A 17,643-nucleotide genomic window follows, 5' to 3' on the forward strand; every position below is an offset into this window, starting at 1 on the left:
TCAAAATAATTAAAACCATTATTATACGTATAAAGTATTTATTACAAAATTGACGATACATGTAGAACGTAAAATAATACAAAGCTCTTCAATGTAAACAAACCTTAACATATTTCGTACAGAAAATTTCAAAAAATGCCAAGCAATAGGAATACACGATATTCGTCGCTAAACTGACTATGTAATTAAAAATATAATCATGTAACATTTATTGACAAGCATGGATTACATTCATGACACCCATAGTTTTAAAAATACTCAAAATTACATATCATGATTTCAAAAATCTTACAGCAACTTGACTATAACATGACTAAGGGTTAGTTTGAAAAACGTCGAGTTACACCATTCAACTATAACGATAACCAAACCACCTTTACTTGCCGCTTATTGGTCAAATAGACAAACTGAAATTAGTTCAGTTATTATTATAGCTAAAAGGTGCAACGCGCAGTTAATATTACAAGCGTTTTCCATGCGACTTTAACGCACGGACCACGGGCTTGCTTTCAAACTTAGCCTAAACCAAAATGATTCTAACTTTTAAAATACAATTTTCATCAATATCATAGGCCAAATTGGACAATTTCGAAGCTTACCACTAAAATGTTGACTGTACCTTAAACTAGGCTTATCTTACGCAAATATACATAGAAACCTTGTTTCGGGGCAGAAGCACGTTTAAAAGCGGGTAGACGAATGTTCAAACAATACAGTTGCAACTCTGTGTACCCTCAGAGGGTCGTCATTTGAATTTCGAATGCTTCTTTTTTATATTTTTAAATTAAGAACAATTCCTTTTTTATGTATTTGTAAAACGGCCAGTTACAGTCATTTTCCGATATATTTTATCGCGGAAAAGAGACCATAATACCAATTAGTACGAATATAAAAATGTAGTGAGGCCTCGACAGTTTAAAACTGGGTTCAGTAAGATCTTTAAGACTTTAACTATAATATTCATCTTAATTAAAGGTAACGCCTAAACTTCTTAAGATATAGTGTATCAAAAATAATCCGTAAAATTATCATAAGAGAGTACAAAGAATACATTTTAAAACTAAATACGTTTGCACCATTATTGAATAAAAGGAATACTTTTAAGTACTACGCTAACTTGAGCCTTCACTCGTAATACGTAAGATATAAAAACTATTTCAATTCACATTGGATGGAATAGTAAAAGCAGAATTTCGAAGTTTAAAAAAAAAGCAAAGTGATAGATTTGCTTTTTGGTATTCACAGTCTTCAATTCCTTACTAAATAGACTATGGTTAGTGTCCAAAATGTATTTTTTTTTTAGTTATTGTCACAATTTTTATAAAAAATACTATTCGGAAGTTTATCTTTTGATCTCAAAACGTCTCACTTGTTATCACAGTGTTGCATTAAAAATATGAATCGAAAATTATTAGGACCTTATAGATTTTAAATGGTAAAATAATCTTAGAAGATTTTTGAAAGCGATAAGCACACACTTTGTCGGCCACATAGGGTCTATTGACATCTATACACTGAATATTATTATATACCATTATTACATTACTTGTAGTAAACATTTAAAAAGCGACATCGCCAGGAGTTTCGCAGAAACACATATTTGTTGATTAAATACTGACTAATCATATACATATCATGATGTATGAAGATCTACTACACTTATGGCCGATTTCAACACCTCTTTACAAGTACCAAATTTATTTAGGACAAATTCATACAATTATATTTATGAATTTATCTGGTAAATAGTATAGACGGCAATAGAATAGTCTACCTCAATCTGTCAAATTTCTTCAATCGATCTTCACCCTTATCACAATAGTGGAAGGTTAATGTTCGATTGGTAAAATTTGACATATTCGGTTAGGTTGATCTGCTGACGTCTTTACATATTTGGAAGTTATAAAACCGGCCTTTATACATCTAAAATGTAACTTACATTTGAGAATAACTTGTGACCGAACATCGCTACAACAAATCTTCGATGCAAGCGGTAACGTTATACAAAGTGCATTTTTTTTTCAAAATTTTCGTAATGTATGTAAAATGGCTGTCGGTTGATACAAAAGTATTTTATTTATTAGGTCATAGGAGCAACTCTTTCGGGAAGAGGTTCATGGAAGCATAATCTTCGAGTACCTGGAAAAAGGATGAAGAAATTTGAAAAATAGTTTTATAGTGAAGCCGATTTATGATGTAGGAATAATTATTGTAAGACAGCGACAATTCTCCGAATAAATTAATTCCTAGGCTGCCCGAAGACGAACGATAATCGGCTACTGATTTTTTTGAGCAAAATAGAGTGTGCGTTCGCGCAGCGGAATGTTGTTGAATTTAAAGATTTTAATTATGCAGATAATTAGTGTAAGACGTCCTATAATTGTGTATGGTAAATAAAAATTTGTGTATGCAGCCATTGTGGAGAAATTCACCAAAAACAGATTCCGCTGGGCGAACGTTGGCGAACGTTGTCCTGGCGGAACTTTTTTTAATCCATAGACTTTAGAAGAAAAGAGATGTGTCCGAAAATTAGTGTGTATTTGTGTATAATTGATTATGTATGAATGCAATCAGTGCATGCATAAACTTCGGAGAAATTCAAGTTTCCGCTACGCGAACGTTTGGCCATTAGCTAGTTTTCATATAAAGCGCTTACGTAGAGAGCTGTAGATTTTTACGTACGTTGTTTTGAATTTGTTTATATTTGTTTAAAAAACAGATTTAGAAAAAGTCGTAGGGTTTAAAAGATAAAAATATAAACGTAAAATACACTTATTAGGTCTTAGTTCTTAAAGTATGCAGTTTGGGGTCTAGCTTTTCACGTTTAACCAAACCTTGTAAGTGTCTCCAACATGTTGCCAAGTATCAATGATATTCCGTTAGTAATTAAAAAGTTATAGGATATTTTACCATGAACAGATCACTGTTTACAAAGCAGTCGAATATCACGACGTTCTAAAGTAATTGCATGGTAAAATGTATGCCAATAATTAGTTTAGTCATTCAACTATTCACTTGCAAAATTTCATGTCATTAAATTCAGTAATTAAAGAAAGACAATTATAATACTGACGGAGCATCGAAACCCTACATAATCCGACCAAGTTCGGATAGGTACAAAAAAGCGGCCGTGCCATATGTCTAAGCAACGTTCTTAACTTGGAAGGTTAGTATATTTATTAATATGGTACAGTTGCGTACACAAGCGTTAGGAAAAAATAAAACAATTGCATTTCTTGAATGAAAAATATTTTTTAATAATAACGCCACTATCTACGACATTTTAGTTAAAATACGTAACGTTTATTAACGTTATTTTTAATCACGTAGTTAAGTAATTTATGTAAGTAATAATAATAAAAATATTTTTGTACACTCATATTTAAATAGAGAAGTACTTGTTAATTGAAGATTTATTTTTATCGTAGATAGTGGCATTATTATTAAAAAAATGTTTATCAATCAAGACATACAATTGTTTTATTTTTTCCTAACGCTTGTGTACGCAACTGTTCCATATTAATAAATACTAACCTTCCAAGTTAAGAACGTTGCTTAGACATATGGCACGGCCGCTTTTTGGTAGCAATCCGAACTTGGTCGGATTATGTAGGGTTTCGATATTTTAATTGTCTTTCTTTAATTACTGAATTTAATGACATGAAATTTTGCAAGTGAATAGTTGAATGATTAAACTAATTATTGGCATACATTTTACCATGCAATTCCTTTAGAACGTCGTGATATTCGACTGCTTTGTAAACAGTGATCTGTTCATGTTAAAATATCCTATAACTTTTTAATTACTAATGGAACATCATTGATACTTGGCAACATGTTGGAGACACTTACAAGGTTTGTGTAAACGTGAAAATCTAGACCCCAAACTGCATACTTTAAGAACTAAGACCTAATAAGTGTATTTTACGTTTATATTTTTATCTTTTAAACCCTACGACTTTTTCTAAATCTGTTTTTTAAACAAATATAAACAAATTCAAAACAACGTATGTAAAAATCTACAGCTCTCTATGTAAGCGCTTTATATGAAAACTAGCTAATGGCCAAACGTTCGCGTAGCGGAAACTTGAATTTCTCCGAAGTTTATGCATGCACTAATTTCATTCATACATAATCAATTATACACAAATACACACTAATTTTCGGATACATCTCTTTTCTTCTAAAGTCTATGGATTAAAAAAAGTTCCGCCAGGACAACGTTCGCCAACGTTCGCCCAGCGGAATCTGTTTTTGGTGAATTTCTCCACAATGGCTGCATACACAAATTTTTATTTACCATACACAATTATAGGACGTCTTACACTAATTATCTGCATAATTAAAATCTTTAAATTCAACAACATTCCGCTGCGCGAACGCACACCAAAATAGAACACACTAATAGCAATAGTGCAACGCACACGTCTCACAAAGTCGGTCAGAAAGTTTAAAAAAAATCAGCCCGATTATATCTGTCCTACAAATCTCTCAGGAACTTTAGATAACAAATTATATAGACAGGCTTTCAAAATATTTTCAATCATTTTTGTCCATTTTAATTTCATCAGAATCTACGTCATCAGAAATTAATTAGAAGAATAATAATAAATACCCACCTCTTTCAAATTATCGACGGTCGGTTTAGGCACGTCTAGCGGCAGTAGCTGCCGCAGCCTGCTGCCGTCGAGACACAGCTGCTTGTTGAGCAGCAGCTCGGCGCCGGCGGAGGGCTCCAGCGGGGTGTGCTGCAGGGAGTACTTGCGACAGACTTCGGCCCAGGCGGTCAGGTGCTTGTCGTTCGCTTCCTCGGCTACTGATGTTATGTCGTTCTGTGGGTGTAAGGGGTTGGGTAAAATGTTGGTTAGAAAAGGGAAATTGTTGGTGACCTAGTAGGGTCACCAGGATGAAAATTCTTTACCCTGTGGCCCGTGGATGAAATACGGTATTTTAGAGCAATACATTGCTTTGGGTTTTATTTAACCATTGCAGAGTTAACTTAATTGTAAACTAATACATAATTATGCAAGAAAGTCATATTCTAAATCTAGGGGCCACCCGAACTAGGTTTATTTAAACTTGTACAGGCTATACTTTGTCTTATTCGAAGGGAATACCAATAGTGCAGGTTGTAGAAAGTAAATTATTTTAAAATATCAATTAAATAATTATCAAAAAGTTCATAAAAAATTGTAATGGTACAATCTTAGTTTTAGCACTACTATTGTCATAGAACATCTTTTAGAAAAATTAACCTCAAAAATAAATAAAACAAATAAGTACCTTAGCCAGCGTAGAAATCGCAGTGCCATAATAGTCATGATTAATCTTGAATATATCGGCCACCAGCTCAGCCAGCGACCCTTGCGTGCTATCAGCCTCGTCCACCACGTTGAACACAGCGCGGTTGGCGTCCGGCCGGGTGCCTAAACACCAGATGGCGCGGCAGACGTCACGGACGTGGACAGTATTCATCTTGAGGTCAGCTGTCCAGAGGAGCTTCATCGTTTCGTTTAAGTGTTTGTAGATGCCGCCGTATAGGAGGCGTGGTGCTGTGGGAAATGGGTAATATTGAGTTTTGAAAAAGTAGCTAAACAAACAAAAATTTTCAAATGTGCTACCATAAGCAGGTTTTATTTTTTAACACAAACTCAAAAGTTTACTTAATTACCTTAACTCCCTAAGCTTAAAGGTAGATGAATCGTATCGGACACGGTGTTTAGCAGTTTACAAATTTTAGATAGCCCATATACTGCACCTACATTATAGACTCCAATAAACATGAATATGAATCCACTCTGCTAATAATTATGCCCCCATAAAAAGTGCCTCCAGTAAGCATTTCATTTTAGAGTTTTTTCTATATATAGAAATAAATATTAGTTATAAGTAATAAATATTGTTATAATAATAAAAAATGATGTGCCGAAAACAAATGTAAAACGGTAAATACATGAACTTACATATGTATGTTCAGTGCAAAAGTGGATTACAGAACACGGTGTATGTGTAATTGTCCGTGATAATCCACTTTCCTTCATAACGGCCAGATTAGAAGACTTAACATTAATTACTGACCATAACACCAATCCACGCCATTCTGCAGTTTAACAAACTGACTGATATCGTGATGTTTCAGTATTTTCTTCGCAAATAAGTTTTTTGTGTGAAACTTGTTCAAATGGATTGATACTCATCTATGACGTCTTGACAATTTTTATAAAGGCCCGTATGCTATACTTCGAAACTATGTGTATAATTTGAAACTTAATCAAAAAACGGTTGAGCTTAGGTGCGGAAATGTCACTCAATTTTTAATTGGTGTTTTATGTATTCATATCGTACTCCCTGAGATAAGTTTAACCTACTGGTTTCCGCTCGCTTATTTTTACCCTTGTGATGTTAATAAAAGTAGCCTATGTGTATGTAGTTTCATCAATATCGGATTGGCCTATCCGTTTGAACGTAAGGTAACACACTCATACTTAAGGGGTCGGTGCTCAGCTGCGGGATTGTTCACGCGAGTTACCGCGGCCCTGGTACATAAAGGGCTTATGAAGGGACATGATGGGTTATATTCAATAATAGTTTGACATCCCTAGCGCTGCTAACCAACAGCGGGAGGGGTCATTTGATGATTCCCAAAAAAAGGGTAACAAACATACCAATAAGCACGAACAATAAGTATTAGATTAGTTGTGATAAAATCTCATAACAAAAAAAATGATAGCCAACTCACTCAAACTCCTCCTATCGCCGACTCCATAAACGATGGCTGGCCTGATGATAGTGTAGTTCAGCTCAGTTCCCATGTTCTTGAGTTCCTTCTCCACTTTGCTCTTCATCTTAGCCTCGGTCGTCCATGGTTCTACTGCGCACTCTTCTTTTTGTGGCTAAAATAGGTATTAAAAGGTTTTATTGAACTTGGCTTTTTTATAGTCAAAGTAAAAATGTGGGCTAGTTAAATTATGGTAAGTTAGGGCATTTTGGGGGTGCCGTCGTTGGTTTTCTTCTGACGGGAAAAATAAATAATTTTCTTTTGCTATTGTACTTAAAGAGGGTCCCGAAAACACAGTCTAACATTTTTATTGATATGTCAAGGCAATTTGTGTCCGGTCAATAATAGTAATAGATGTAATTTCGCACACGGAAAGCACATTATTGCCATTAAACCGAAGGTAAAGATTTCCGATAAGTTATTTTAAGACGTCCGAACAGCTTTAGAAAAAAAAAAATGGCTACATCAGCTACATGGCAAACCATTGTTCTTACTTCTACGAAATCCTTTCAAATCTTTCACACCACCTAACCGCGCGGAGAAAAGCTAAGGTGTCGTGTGTAAATCGTCATTCATTCTAAAATTCATTTACTCCCAACAATGACGTCACCACACCCGCTGGGCCCAATGACGTCATTCATCCAATGTCACCACAGGACCAGTTTGACGAGTACCGCCGGAACTGCGCCAATTATCGCTCTCCGATAGCTGCGTATCACACAGCTTCGAACGACAGCTTTTATGGATGTCGTTAACGAAATTTATTCATTAATGTAGCTTCGTAAGTGTAGGGAGGGCTTATCAATTTTGTGGGATGGTTGTATTAATTTTGTTAGGGAGTGTATGTATGGGTATATTGCCGTTGAGTTCGCTTACAATGCATAGGGTATATGCTTTTTTATATCAGAAAGGTTTTTCCAATGTTATTTTAGAGATTCAATTGATAATTATTGTTTTATATAGGTTGTTTTAGATAGAGACTTGAAACGTAAAAGCTTTTGGGGCAAGAAACTAGTTAGTTAATAATATTCCTGAATACTCATAGTACGCAATTTTAACCTATAACCATTTTACTGTAGAAAACTGAAACCCTGGAAGCCCTCGTGACAAAATACTGTATGTTTAAGTTCCATAGTTTTAAGGTCTCCAAGTGTCCAACTCTATTCAAATAAAATAAACTCACCTTATCACTGCTATGCATCTGCCCACTGGATATCTCCACCAGTCTCCCGACCTTCAGCTTGGCGCACTGCTTGGCCACATTGGTGCTTAGGGTATAAAGTCCCTCGGAGTAGACCGCTTCAGTCTGCCCCACCCGGGTCTCTCCCGCACAGTTCACTACCAGGTCCCAGGGCGCTTTGTCGCCAGGGTCTAATGCTGATGCACATGATGCTGGAAAATAATATAGGAATTTGAGTGAATGAAATGTTTGAAAAGATGGAGCTGTTTCTCCAATGAGGTTCAGCATTGTTTTAAGGTTCTTAAATCCATAATCAGATATGGCTAACGGGGGAGTTTGCTGCACCGCTTTTTCTCATAAGCAAAAACACGAGTTGCTGGGGAGTTTGTTGCGCCACTTCGTCCCAGCAAAAATACATGGGAAGTGGTGAAGGGTTTGGCGAAATGATTTTGTAAAAATAAAGGCAGGTAGATTCGATTCGAGTAGGCAAGTTCTGTCTCCTAAAGATTGAAATGTTAACTGACTGAGAAGATGCTAGAAGGCTGTGTTTATTTTTGTAATCCTGGAGTTCAAAGTACTTATAATTTCTCACAGTCACAATAACATCAAGTTCAAATAAAAGCAAAGCCATTTTAGAATCAACATCTACAGATTTTCTCTCACCTATGAAATTATTTATATAATAATTCCCTTCAATAAACCAAGACATTCCCACGCGTACAATAACAAGCTAATTAATAAAATTAACGTATAACTTATATTCAAGGAAACACATACATATGTGTGCTGAGCCCATGATAACAATACCTGTGGCTAATGTTTATAATATTCATAACTAGGAGGTAATGCATTGTATGCACAAATATGAGGCCGTGTGGAGTATTGTCGGCGCCACGCCGAGTTGAATTACATGTATGCGTGTGATTAAGACTAAGCATTTAGGTGGTTCAGAAGAACTTACAAAAAATGGGAAACTAAAATTGAGCCTTTTTTAAAAGGGCTTTGTTTTGGCAAAGTTTTGGAAACCTAGTTTTGACAGATATTTACGAATGGGGCTTTGGACATCTGAGAAATTCTACATGAAATGTACAGCTAGATTTCACTAATGCATTTATCATGACATCAAATCCAAGACCAAATTGTGTTTAGTTTAGACGAGCTTGAAGCAATAACACAACGTGATAAGGGATAGTGACTTATAAGTTACTCCAAGAGTCATTTTGGTTTCTTGGGGAAACTTGAACTTTTAAGAGTCTGAAATCGCCAATTCCCCTTGAGAAAGCGTGATAATTAACGCTCATATCTTCTATATGTCCTGCAGTGGGACAATAAAGCTGATGTTGATAATGGAATTACCAAAGCATTTATTTCTGCAGTAGGTATCTATTTAAAACAATGCCATAACTAGATCTCAATACTGAGAAACACAACATTTTCCTGCATGCCTTCCTACCAAATATCCTCATTGCTATAGCCGTAACAATTGGACTGTTTACTACCTTATTACGATTCAATGCATGCGCCTGACTCACTGAATATTAAGTCGCAAGTCAACTATACATGCTTGTTATAAATTAGACTTATTTATCTTTGCTTGGGATATTTCCTTTTAAAAGTCAATGAGCAGAATTTTAATTTGGTCAGTGTGAAGCTAAAATATTATTTTCTGCGTTAGAGATCGTGTTTTTGATTTACATGAATTTATACTGATATTATAAAGCCGAAGAGATTGTTTGCTTGACCGCGGTAATCTCGTAAGCATTGGTTCGATTTTTGTGAGTCGTGAGAGAAATGTTTTAGTGAGTCTATCTATCGAGTAAGGGCTAGAGATGTAAAGTGACCGTCATGTTATATGTGACCGATTAATCTGACCGAGCATATTGGACATTTATCCAATTTGACCGGTCACTTATTGTCATTTATTGTCAGCAACGTCAGAATCGTTTTTTTTTTGTTTAAAAATAGAATTTATTAGAAATAAACGTTTTTTCTTTCTTTATTTTATAAAACTACGGAAGTTTTAGAATCATCGAAGGTAACCAAATGTCATTCATCGATCTTTAAGATAAGATTTCGCCCGGCGGGAGATGTCGAGCGGTGTTTCGCAGGGGTAGGTTCTGGGCCGCTCTTGTGGAACATCGGCTACGACTAGGTGCTGCGCGCCGACCTCCTTAGCGGCGTCAGCGTGGTCTGCTACGCTGACGACACGTCGGTTCTGGCACAAGGGAGGTCGCACCAGGAGGCGGCCGAGATAATGACGCGCGGGGTTGCGACGATCATCGAGAGGATCTAGCTGCTGGGCCTGGAGGTGACCTTGCACAAATCCGAGGCCATGTGCTTTCATGGGCTTCGGAACGCGCCACCTTCAGGCTCCCAAGCTTCAGGCGCCCCCTGCCGTAAACTCTACGCGGGGGTCATGCGGTCCATGGCCCTTTACGGGGCCCCGGTATGGGCACGTTCGGTACGGCCGCGTGCTGTACACTACCTGAACGTGCCCTAAAAGGTGATAGCCATTAGGCTAATCCGGGGGTACCGTACGATCTCCCGCGAAGCAGCTGGCCTACTTGCTGGACTGCCACCGTGGGATCTCGAGGCGAGAGTCTTCTTGCGCCTGTACGACTGGCGCGAGGAGACTCTGCGCCGGGGGGAAACTCGCTGCCGCGGCAAGTTGTCGCGCAGCGGGCGGAGCTCCGGCGCGATCTCATGGTGGCCTGGAGGGAGCGACTGTTGCAACCCAGTGCAGGGCACGCCACCATCGTGGCGGTAAGTCCCCTCTTTGAGGAGTGGCTCGGGAGGAGTCATGGCGCCCTCACGTACCGCATGACGCAGGTCCTCACCGGACACGGTTGTTTCGGGAGGTACCTGTACCGAATCGGTCGTGAGGAGGCACCCGGGTGTCACCACTGTGCGGACAGCCCCGAGGACACGGTAGACCAAACAGTCCAGGTGTGCCCCGCATGGGAAGGGCACCGCTGGGTCCTCGTCGAGGCTTTAGGCGGCGGCGACCTCTCTCGTCCGGCCCTGATCCAGGCCATAGTCCGGGGCGAGAGGGAATGGGATGCCGTCGCCTCCTTCTGCGAAGCAATAATGCTCGAGAAGGAGGAGGCGGAACGCCAGAGAGTTCGCACCTCTCATCCCAGCCGCCGTGCTGGACCAGGTAGACACCACGGGCGCCGGGTGTCGCGAGATGACTCCCGGCCACCGTAGGTGTGGGTCTGTGGGCGGTGAGTTCCGGTGGCTCATCGTCCCTCTGTCTACTTAGACGACAGACCCGTGTCGACACGCGCTCCTCAAAGAGATGTCAGCAACCCCAGAGGGGCCCAGTTGGGCCAAGGCCTGCCGGGGCTGCGGGTTGTTCGAAAGAATTACCGCGGCTCTGGTACATAAAAGGCCTACGACGGAACACGACGGTTTTTAGACAGTAAGAGTCTGACACTCCCTCACCGCTGCTAACCCACAGCAGGAGGGGTCATTTGATGATTTTTAACGTCGATAAAAAAAAAAAGATTTCGCCGACACTCTATGATTAATGATTTGTCAGTATACATCAATAAAAATAAATACGTACTTGAGAGTCTATCTTTTTAAAAGGTTATCTATGCACTATGTTGGTTTAGAAAGGCAATTATAGGTATTATTTCACATTCATAATGTTTTTAATTTGCTTGAGACGAAAATAATAATTGTACCAAGTAAAAAATACTTATTTAATATATCTGACCAGTCTGACAATAAATGTCCAATGTGACCGGTCATTTAATAGTAATTGACGGTCACTTATCGTATGTGACCGTCAGTTTACAACCCTAGTAAGGGCTAATGTCTATAACTTGCTATTTATTCCTTCTGTTCTATTGGCTACCACCAGCGCTTAGGTCTTCGTCTTCGTCGGGTTTGAGTAGTTTCCACTACTAAGTATATACTACCATGGGAATGTCATGTCATGTCATGACATGACATGGGAAGAAAAAGTATTAACTTCTTTATTCAAACTGACCAATTCAGCGATTTACCTGAAGTCGAAGTAACGGAGAAAACCTTGGTAGAAAAAATAAATCTAACAAAAATATACAATCCCAAACTACGTTAGTCATAAATCTTAATATAACCTACATTAGCACTACTATTACTAAACCACTGAGCGTAACCTTGCAGACTTTCACCTATCTGATGTAAATAAAAGTTAGTACTTATTGTTCAGTTATAAAAACCGAGTTTAGAATTCGATTCATGTTCACGGAACGGACGGATTAAGGATAGAAACATGAACATAGGATAAACGCAGTTTATTTAAGTACTGGGAATTATTTTGCGGAAAATGCAGAAATAGGAACTCGTTTCTCCCTCAAAATCCAATGGCGTTATTGACGAAAAAATCGCTTGGATTCTGAAAGATATGGACAATTTGACGAGATTTTGATAAAGGTTTTAAAATTCTCTCGATTTGCACACATAGGTATTAAAGTTGGGTAAAGAAAAACGTCTCGTGCCTTCATACTCATCACTTAGGTACCTACTCACTTCATCACTATATTGAGTTTAAGTCCCGATTGTTTATAGGTAAATATGACGAGATTTCAGATGACAACTAAAAGTAATTTCATTTCAAAACTCCAGGCTAATGATTAGCTACACTTTACCTATCGGCCGATGAACGCAAATTCCTTCATTAGGCACACAAGTTTATCATAATCCACCGTAACATTTGACACTTGACTTATGTTGTTTATAGGGAAAATACATTTTTTCCTTGTGATTAGACATACCACGCAGACTTGTGTATTGTTTGCCTATTATTTATATACGATTGAATCGGTGCAAAGACAATGAAATAGGTGTTTGCCAAATTCATAATAGGTAGCATTTGGTAGAAAAATATGATTCACACTGAAAAACAAGTCTAGTAATCTATTTTAGAGTAATGAGTGTCGAGGAATTTGTGAACATATTATTGTAGTCAAAACATAATTGGGAATCTCGAGTTCCGGGGAACTATTAGGCGCACTCGGATAAATGAGCTATTTAACAATGAAATAATGTTTTCAAATCGGTCAGAATTCGTAAAAATATTGCGTTAAAACCAAAATTATTTATCTGAGGTCGACTCGAGACTTGCTATGACGATGCTGTAGTATTATTACTGAACCTTTGCTTACTATAAAGAAATGGTACATATCCTAGAAATGGAATAGAGGCTCCTGAAGCAGGGAGAAATACCTAAGAAGCACCATTTAGTACATCTGCCAAAATAAAGACTTTCTACAAAAAAAAAATGGCCCACTGTTCGTATTATTTGACCGATGTACGTCATTCGCGGTCTAGTGCACACATTTACATGTTTCTTTTTAATTTTGCAACAACGGGTTCACGCGACGATAACGGACACACAAACGTTTGAGTAATCTGGGAGCGGGGTGACTCATCACATGCGAGAATGACAAACCCTCGCGACGGATTGAGTGGCAGATTTGATTACCTACAAAGTTAATTTTGAGCGAAATGTGTGTATACTATAATAGACAAGCTGTTTAGAGTCGATTACTCGATTCGTAAGCATCCCGAAGGAACTACATGATGTATCCGGATAAAAAGTAGTCTACAGGTTATACCTTTAATCGATACATTGGCTTACAATACTAAGTAGTTGTTTGTGAAATCTATCCAGTAGTTTCTGAGTTTAGTGCGACAAATGCGATTAGCCACGTCTTTAGCTTTATAAAATTAGGTTTAGAGGTACGATTACTGAAAAGAGGTTTATACCAGTTGATCTTCTGACTGAACCATGTAGTTTCTCCAGTTCAAATAGGTATAGAATCACATTTCAGACTTTTATATTATTATTATATTTATTAACGAAAGCTTTCACAGCGCACTTGCTACACCACTAATGGACAGCATGTGGACAACCAAAGTTCAGCCATGATATTTAAAAGCCTTGCGAATGGCTTCGAATATACCCCTTTCAGCAAATGTCAGGGTGAAAGGTCGAATAGCGTTTAATACCCCCTCGAAGGGCGTGGAAGATTGTTTGACTGTCTGCGGTATTGGTATTAAAAACCGATTAAATTATATAATGAGGTTCATAACTTTGTGTTGATGCGGTTTTATTAGATTGTAGAGTAAATATGAAGGTGCGAATTATAATTTTGTCCATGAACAGACTTGGTCTTATGTATGTTTACCTACTTTCATTGCTGAGCGTTCGGATTTCAATCGAAAGAGTAGGTATATCCAGGGATGTCCATTAGAATGGTTCACTCGTATTCGTCCAAGGTCGGTGAGATGGAGTCACGTACAAGATACATTACAACTTTGCCAAAGAACATTGCAGGTACAATAGGTATACCTACAAGTTCAAAAGTTACTTGTAGTTTCGTTTCAGCACAGTTCTTTATATAAGAACCAGCTTCCACCAGTTTTCATTATATACTGTGCGAACTACTCTGCGCACCCGGATACAAAATAGCCTCAAGAAATGGGCTATCTAACATTGATAGAATTTTTCAAATCAGTTATAGAAGAGTTCAGAATAGTTCCTGGGATTACTGCATTCAAACAAACCAATCCTTCATATTGATAATATTAGAACCTATGTACCTATCTATTCTATATCTATACATATAATAAAATGATAGGAAAGTCAAAACTGTACATTGAATATTTTTTTAAAAGAATAGTTGGGGGGTGATCCATGATCGATTCTGAACTCAAATATATAGTTTTTAGAATTTTTGTCTGTATGTCTGTTTATCTGTTTGTCTGTATGTTTGTCCCGGATAAACTCAAAAAGTACTGCATGGATTTAAATCAAATTTTGCATGACTATTACCTGGGGGCCGGTTCAACACATAGGCTATATATTATCACGCTATCACCCACAGGGGTTGAGCAATGAACGATTAAATAAACGAAATTGGAAATTCTATATTGCACACGCAGACGAAGTCGTGGGCAACAGCTAGTTAACTATACAGATTCAATCAGTGTATTCGGTAATGTTTTAGCTTAAAGAGGCTTCAGCTTTACCAAATCAATGTTTAGTCTAGACTCGTATATGCAGAGGCCATAGTACCGCAGGTAAGCGACCGTAAATCCACCTGAATCCTTACTATAACTTAATATTATAAATACGAAGGTAAATCTGTGTTCTGAAGGTAACTCCCTATTAGAACATCTGAATGTATCTTGATGAAATCCGTTGCAAGAGCCAATTGTTAATGTTGTGGTTAGGAACGTTGGTACACTCAAGTACCTACCTGGTACATTAGACTAAAAAAAAAACACTTTTTTGCTTTGCCCTAATGATCTTAAATAATCGATATTATACTTTCCTAGAAGGTTAAATCTATAAAGAGTTTTCTTTAAATAGCGCCGTAGGATTTTGGCGCAAAAATTCACCGGGGGTTAGCCGGAAAACTCCGCGGCAGTAATTGTAGCATACCATTAAACAGTAAGGCTACATTGAATATCTTTTGGTAGATATTACCCATAGTCCATAACCATGACAAAAATAACGTTATCCGTAAATTAAATATGCATGCATGCGCTCACGCAACGGCATGCATGAAAGCATGAGTAATTAGCTTTAGAATAATTAGGCTGATATTACGAAATCTTCTGTCTCAACGATTACGGTAATCGAGAGGTTGAAATAACATCCTATTTTAGTATATTCTAGGTATAAATCTGTAGTATAATTAAAAGATACATTATGTAGGAAGTGAAATTGGTATATTTCTTATATTTCAGGTGTGTTTGTTTGTACCCTGAATCACAGATTACTTAACCCAATTAGAAAAATTTTGACATGTTATTTACCCCACATATAAATCCACTGGTTGAATTCTGAAATTGTACCTTCCACATGTAATTTTCATTATTTTCAACAATAATATGTACCATCTGCCTAGCCTTTCCTTAACTATGTTTGGGTTTGCTAACAGTCTATCCGGATGCAGTGTTTTACATAGAGCAACTAGTGTTCAAGAATAATAACGAGATGTTTTACAAGCCAATTAAGTAATAAGTCACAGAGATAAAAGGAGACAAAATACAACAATATGGAAATGAATCACTCGGCTAATTGATAAGTTCTGATAACACGGAGGCCACTGCAGAAGTTAACTGCATTGAATTTATTTGTGGACGATACATAGTTGCTGTATTAATGTTGTTTTACTTTAATTATGGTTCTAGATTGTTTTTATTCTACACTATTATTTTATAAATCACTAGCCGTTTTCCGTGTTTTAAATTATGTCCCAAGGGAACTTCATCTTAGACTAGAGTTTTTTTATTCAAATAATAAATCCCTTAGAAATAAGACAAAGCTTATAAATCGCTAGCCGTTTTCTGTAGTTTAAATAATGTCCCAAAGGAACTTCATCCTGGAATAGACTATTTTTTTATTTAAATCTTTAATTTTTCTTTATTTAGGAAACAAACAGATACAGTAACAATTATAGCACAAAGTATACAATAAAGACAAAGTTTCCACAGATTATTAGATTATACCCAGTTACATATGCTGTATTTTATAGGTCATCAACAAGCATGCCTAGTGCGGTGAGGATGGTATGATCAGTAGATTGTTTTAATTCTACCATTAGTGTTTAATAATATTCTTCTTCTATGTTATTGTAACACCAATCAGGAGTAATTTAAATATCATATGTTATTATGACTATGTTATTTTTGGTGGTGAGATTATGCCGCTTATGTAAAGCAAAAAGTTTTTATCTTATCTCTTTACATGTTGCTGATAATGTGAAAGTTGAAATTGATGTTTTGCTTTGGTCATGATTTTGGTCAACGGTAAAGAGAATTTTGTAGTATAGAAATTTATATATATAATAGTGATAGAAATTTAGGATTGTTATAGCTTTCATATGTGAAATTATTCATAGAAGTCCATTTAGATTTAGCTGAATTTGTGAGACATAATCTTCATGATAATAAAATCATGATTTATAATCCTCAATTCAAAAGATAAATCATATATGTTCAGGTTGTGCTACCTCTAAAACCATACAATTCTAATAAGAATCATATAAAAAATGATTTCCTACATAAAAGATAAACTATACTTTTTAGTTATTAAGTAAAAAATAAGTTATACTTACTGGTATTAATGAGGTTCGCGCTCTTGTACTCAATACGGGGGTCTTCGAACACCTTCGAGTGTGTCGGGTTCAAGAAGGCCAACTGCGGCGGAGTTTTGTCCACCACCCGCAGCGCGCTCACCAGGTCATTCGATATCAAGTATTCCACCAAGTTACGGCCGATAAAACCGCACCCTGAATCAAAACCACACCATCAACCGAAAGCCTTCGAAAGAGGATGACTAACATTTAGGACCGTTACGAGAATAAAAAAAAAACACGTCACTTTAAAACAGGAAAATCAACAATACAGTCGAAATTCATGTAGTGTCTACTGTTAAAGTAGGTCCTCGTGAAAGAAAATATTTACCTCCTAAAACCACAACTCGTGGTTTTGAATTATCACCGGCACAATCAGACATTTCGCTAGCCGTTTCACAAAAATGAATGACAGTTAGAGTTTTGACAGATCATCCGACAGCGACTGAATTTGAATGTTACCAGTTGCAGAATTATTTTTCTACTCATTTAGTAGATTTACTTGTGAACAGAATAAGGAATACAGGGATTGTCTTTTATTACGA

The 17,643-nt window shown here is 37.1% G+C and overlaps 1 protein-coding gene across 1 annotated transcript; it reads right to left on the reverse strand.

Moving 5' to 3' along the window:
• Nucleotides 1–18: 18 nt before the first annotated feature.
• Nucleotides 19–17,580, reverse strand: LOC110371682 (uncharacterized). Its single transcript, XM_049837033.2, has 7 exons — nt 17,430–17,580; nt 17,081–17,254; nt 7,962–8,170; nt 6,740–6,893; nt 5,284–5,552; nt 4,620–4,832; nt 19–2,139 (listed from the first exon to the last, which is right to left on the reverse strand). Exons 1-7 carry the CDS (start codon nt 17,479–17,481, stop codon nt 2,086–2,088), a joined length of 1,125 nt encoding a protein of 374 aa, XP_049692990.2. The 5' UTR covers nt 17,482–17,580; the 3' UTR covers nt 19–2,085.
• Between the last annotated feature and the right edge of the window lie 63 nt (nt 17,581–17,643).

Source organism: Helicoverpa armigera, chromosome 14, assembly GCF_030705265.1.
Source record: "Helicoverpa armigera isolate CAAS_96S chromosome 14, ASM3070526v1, whole genome shotgun sequence".
In the NCBI taxonomy this organism is placed as follows: Eukaryota; Metazoa; Arthropoda; class Insecta; order Lepidoptera; family Noctuidae; genus Helicoverpa; species Helicoverpa armigera.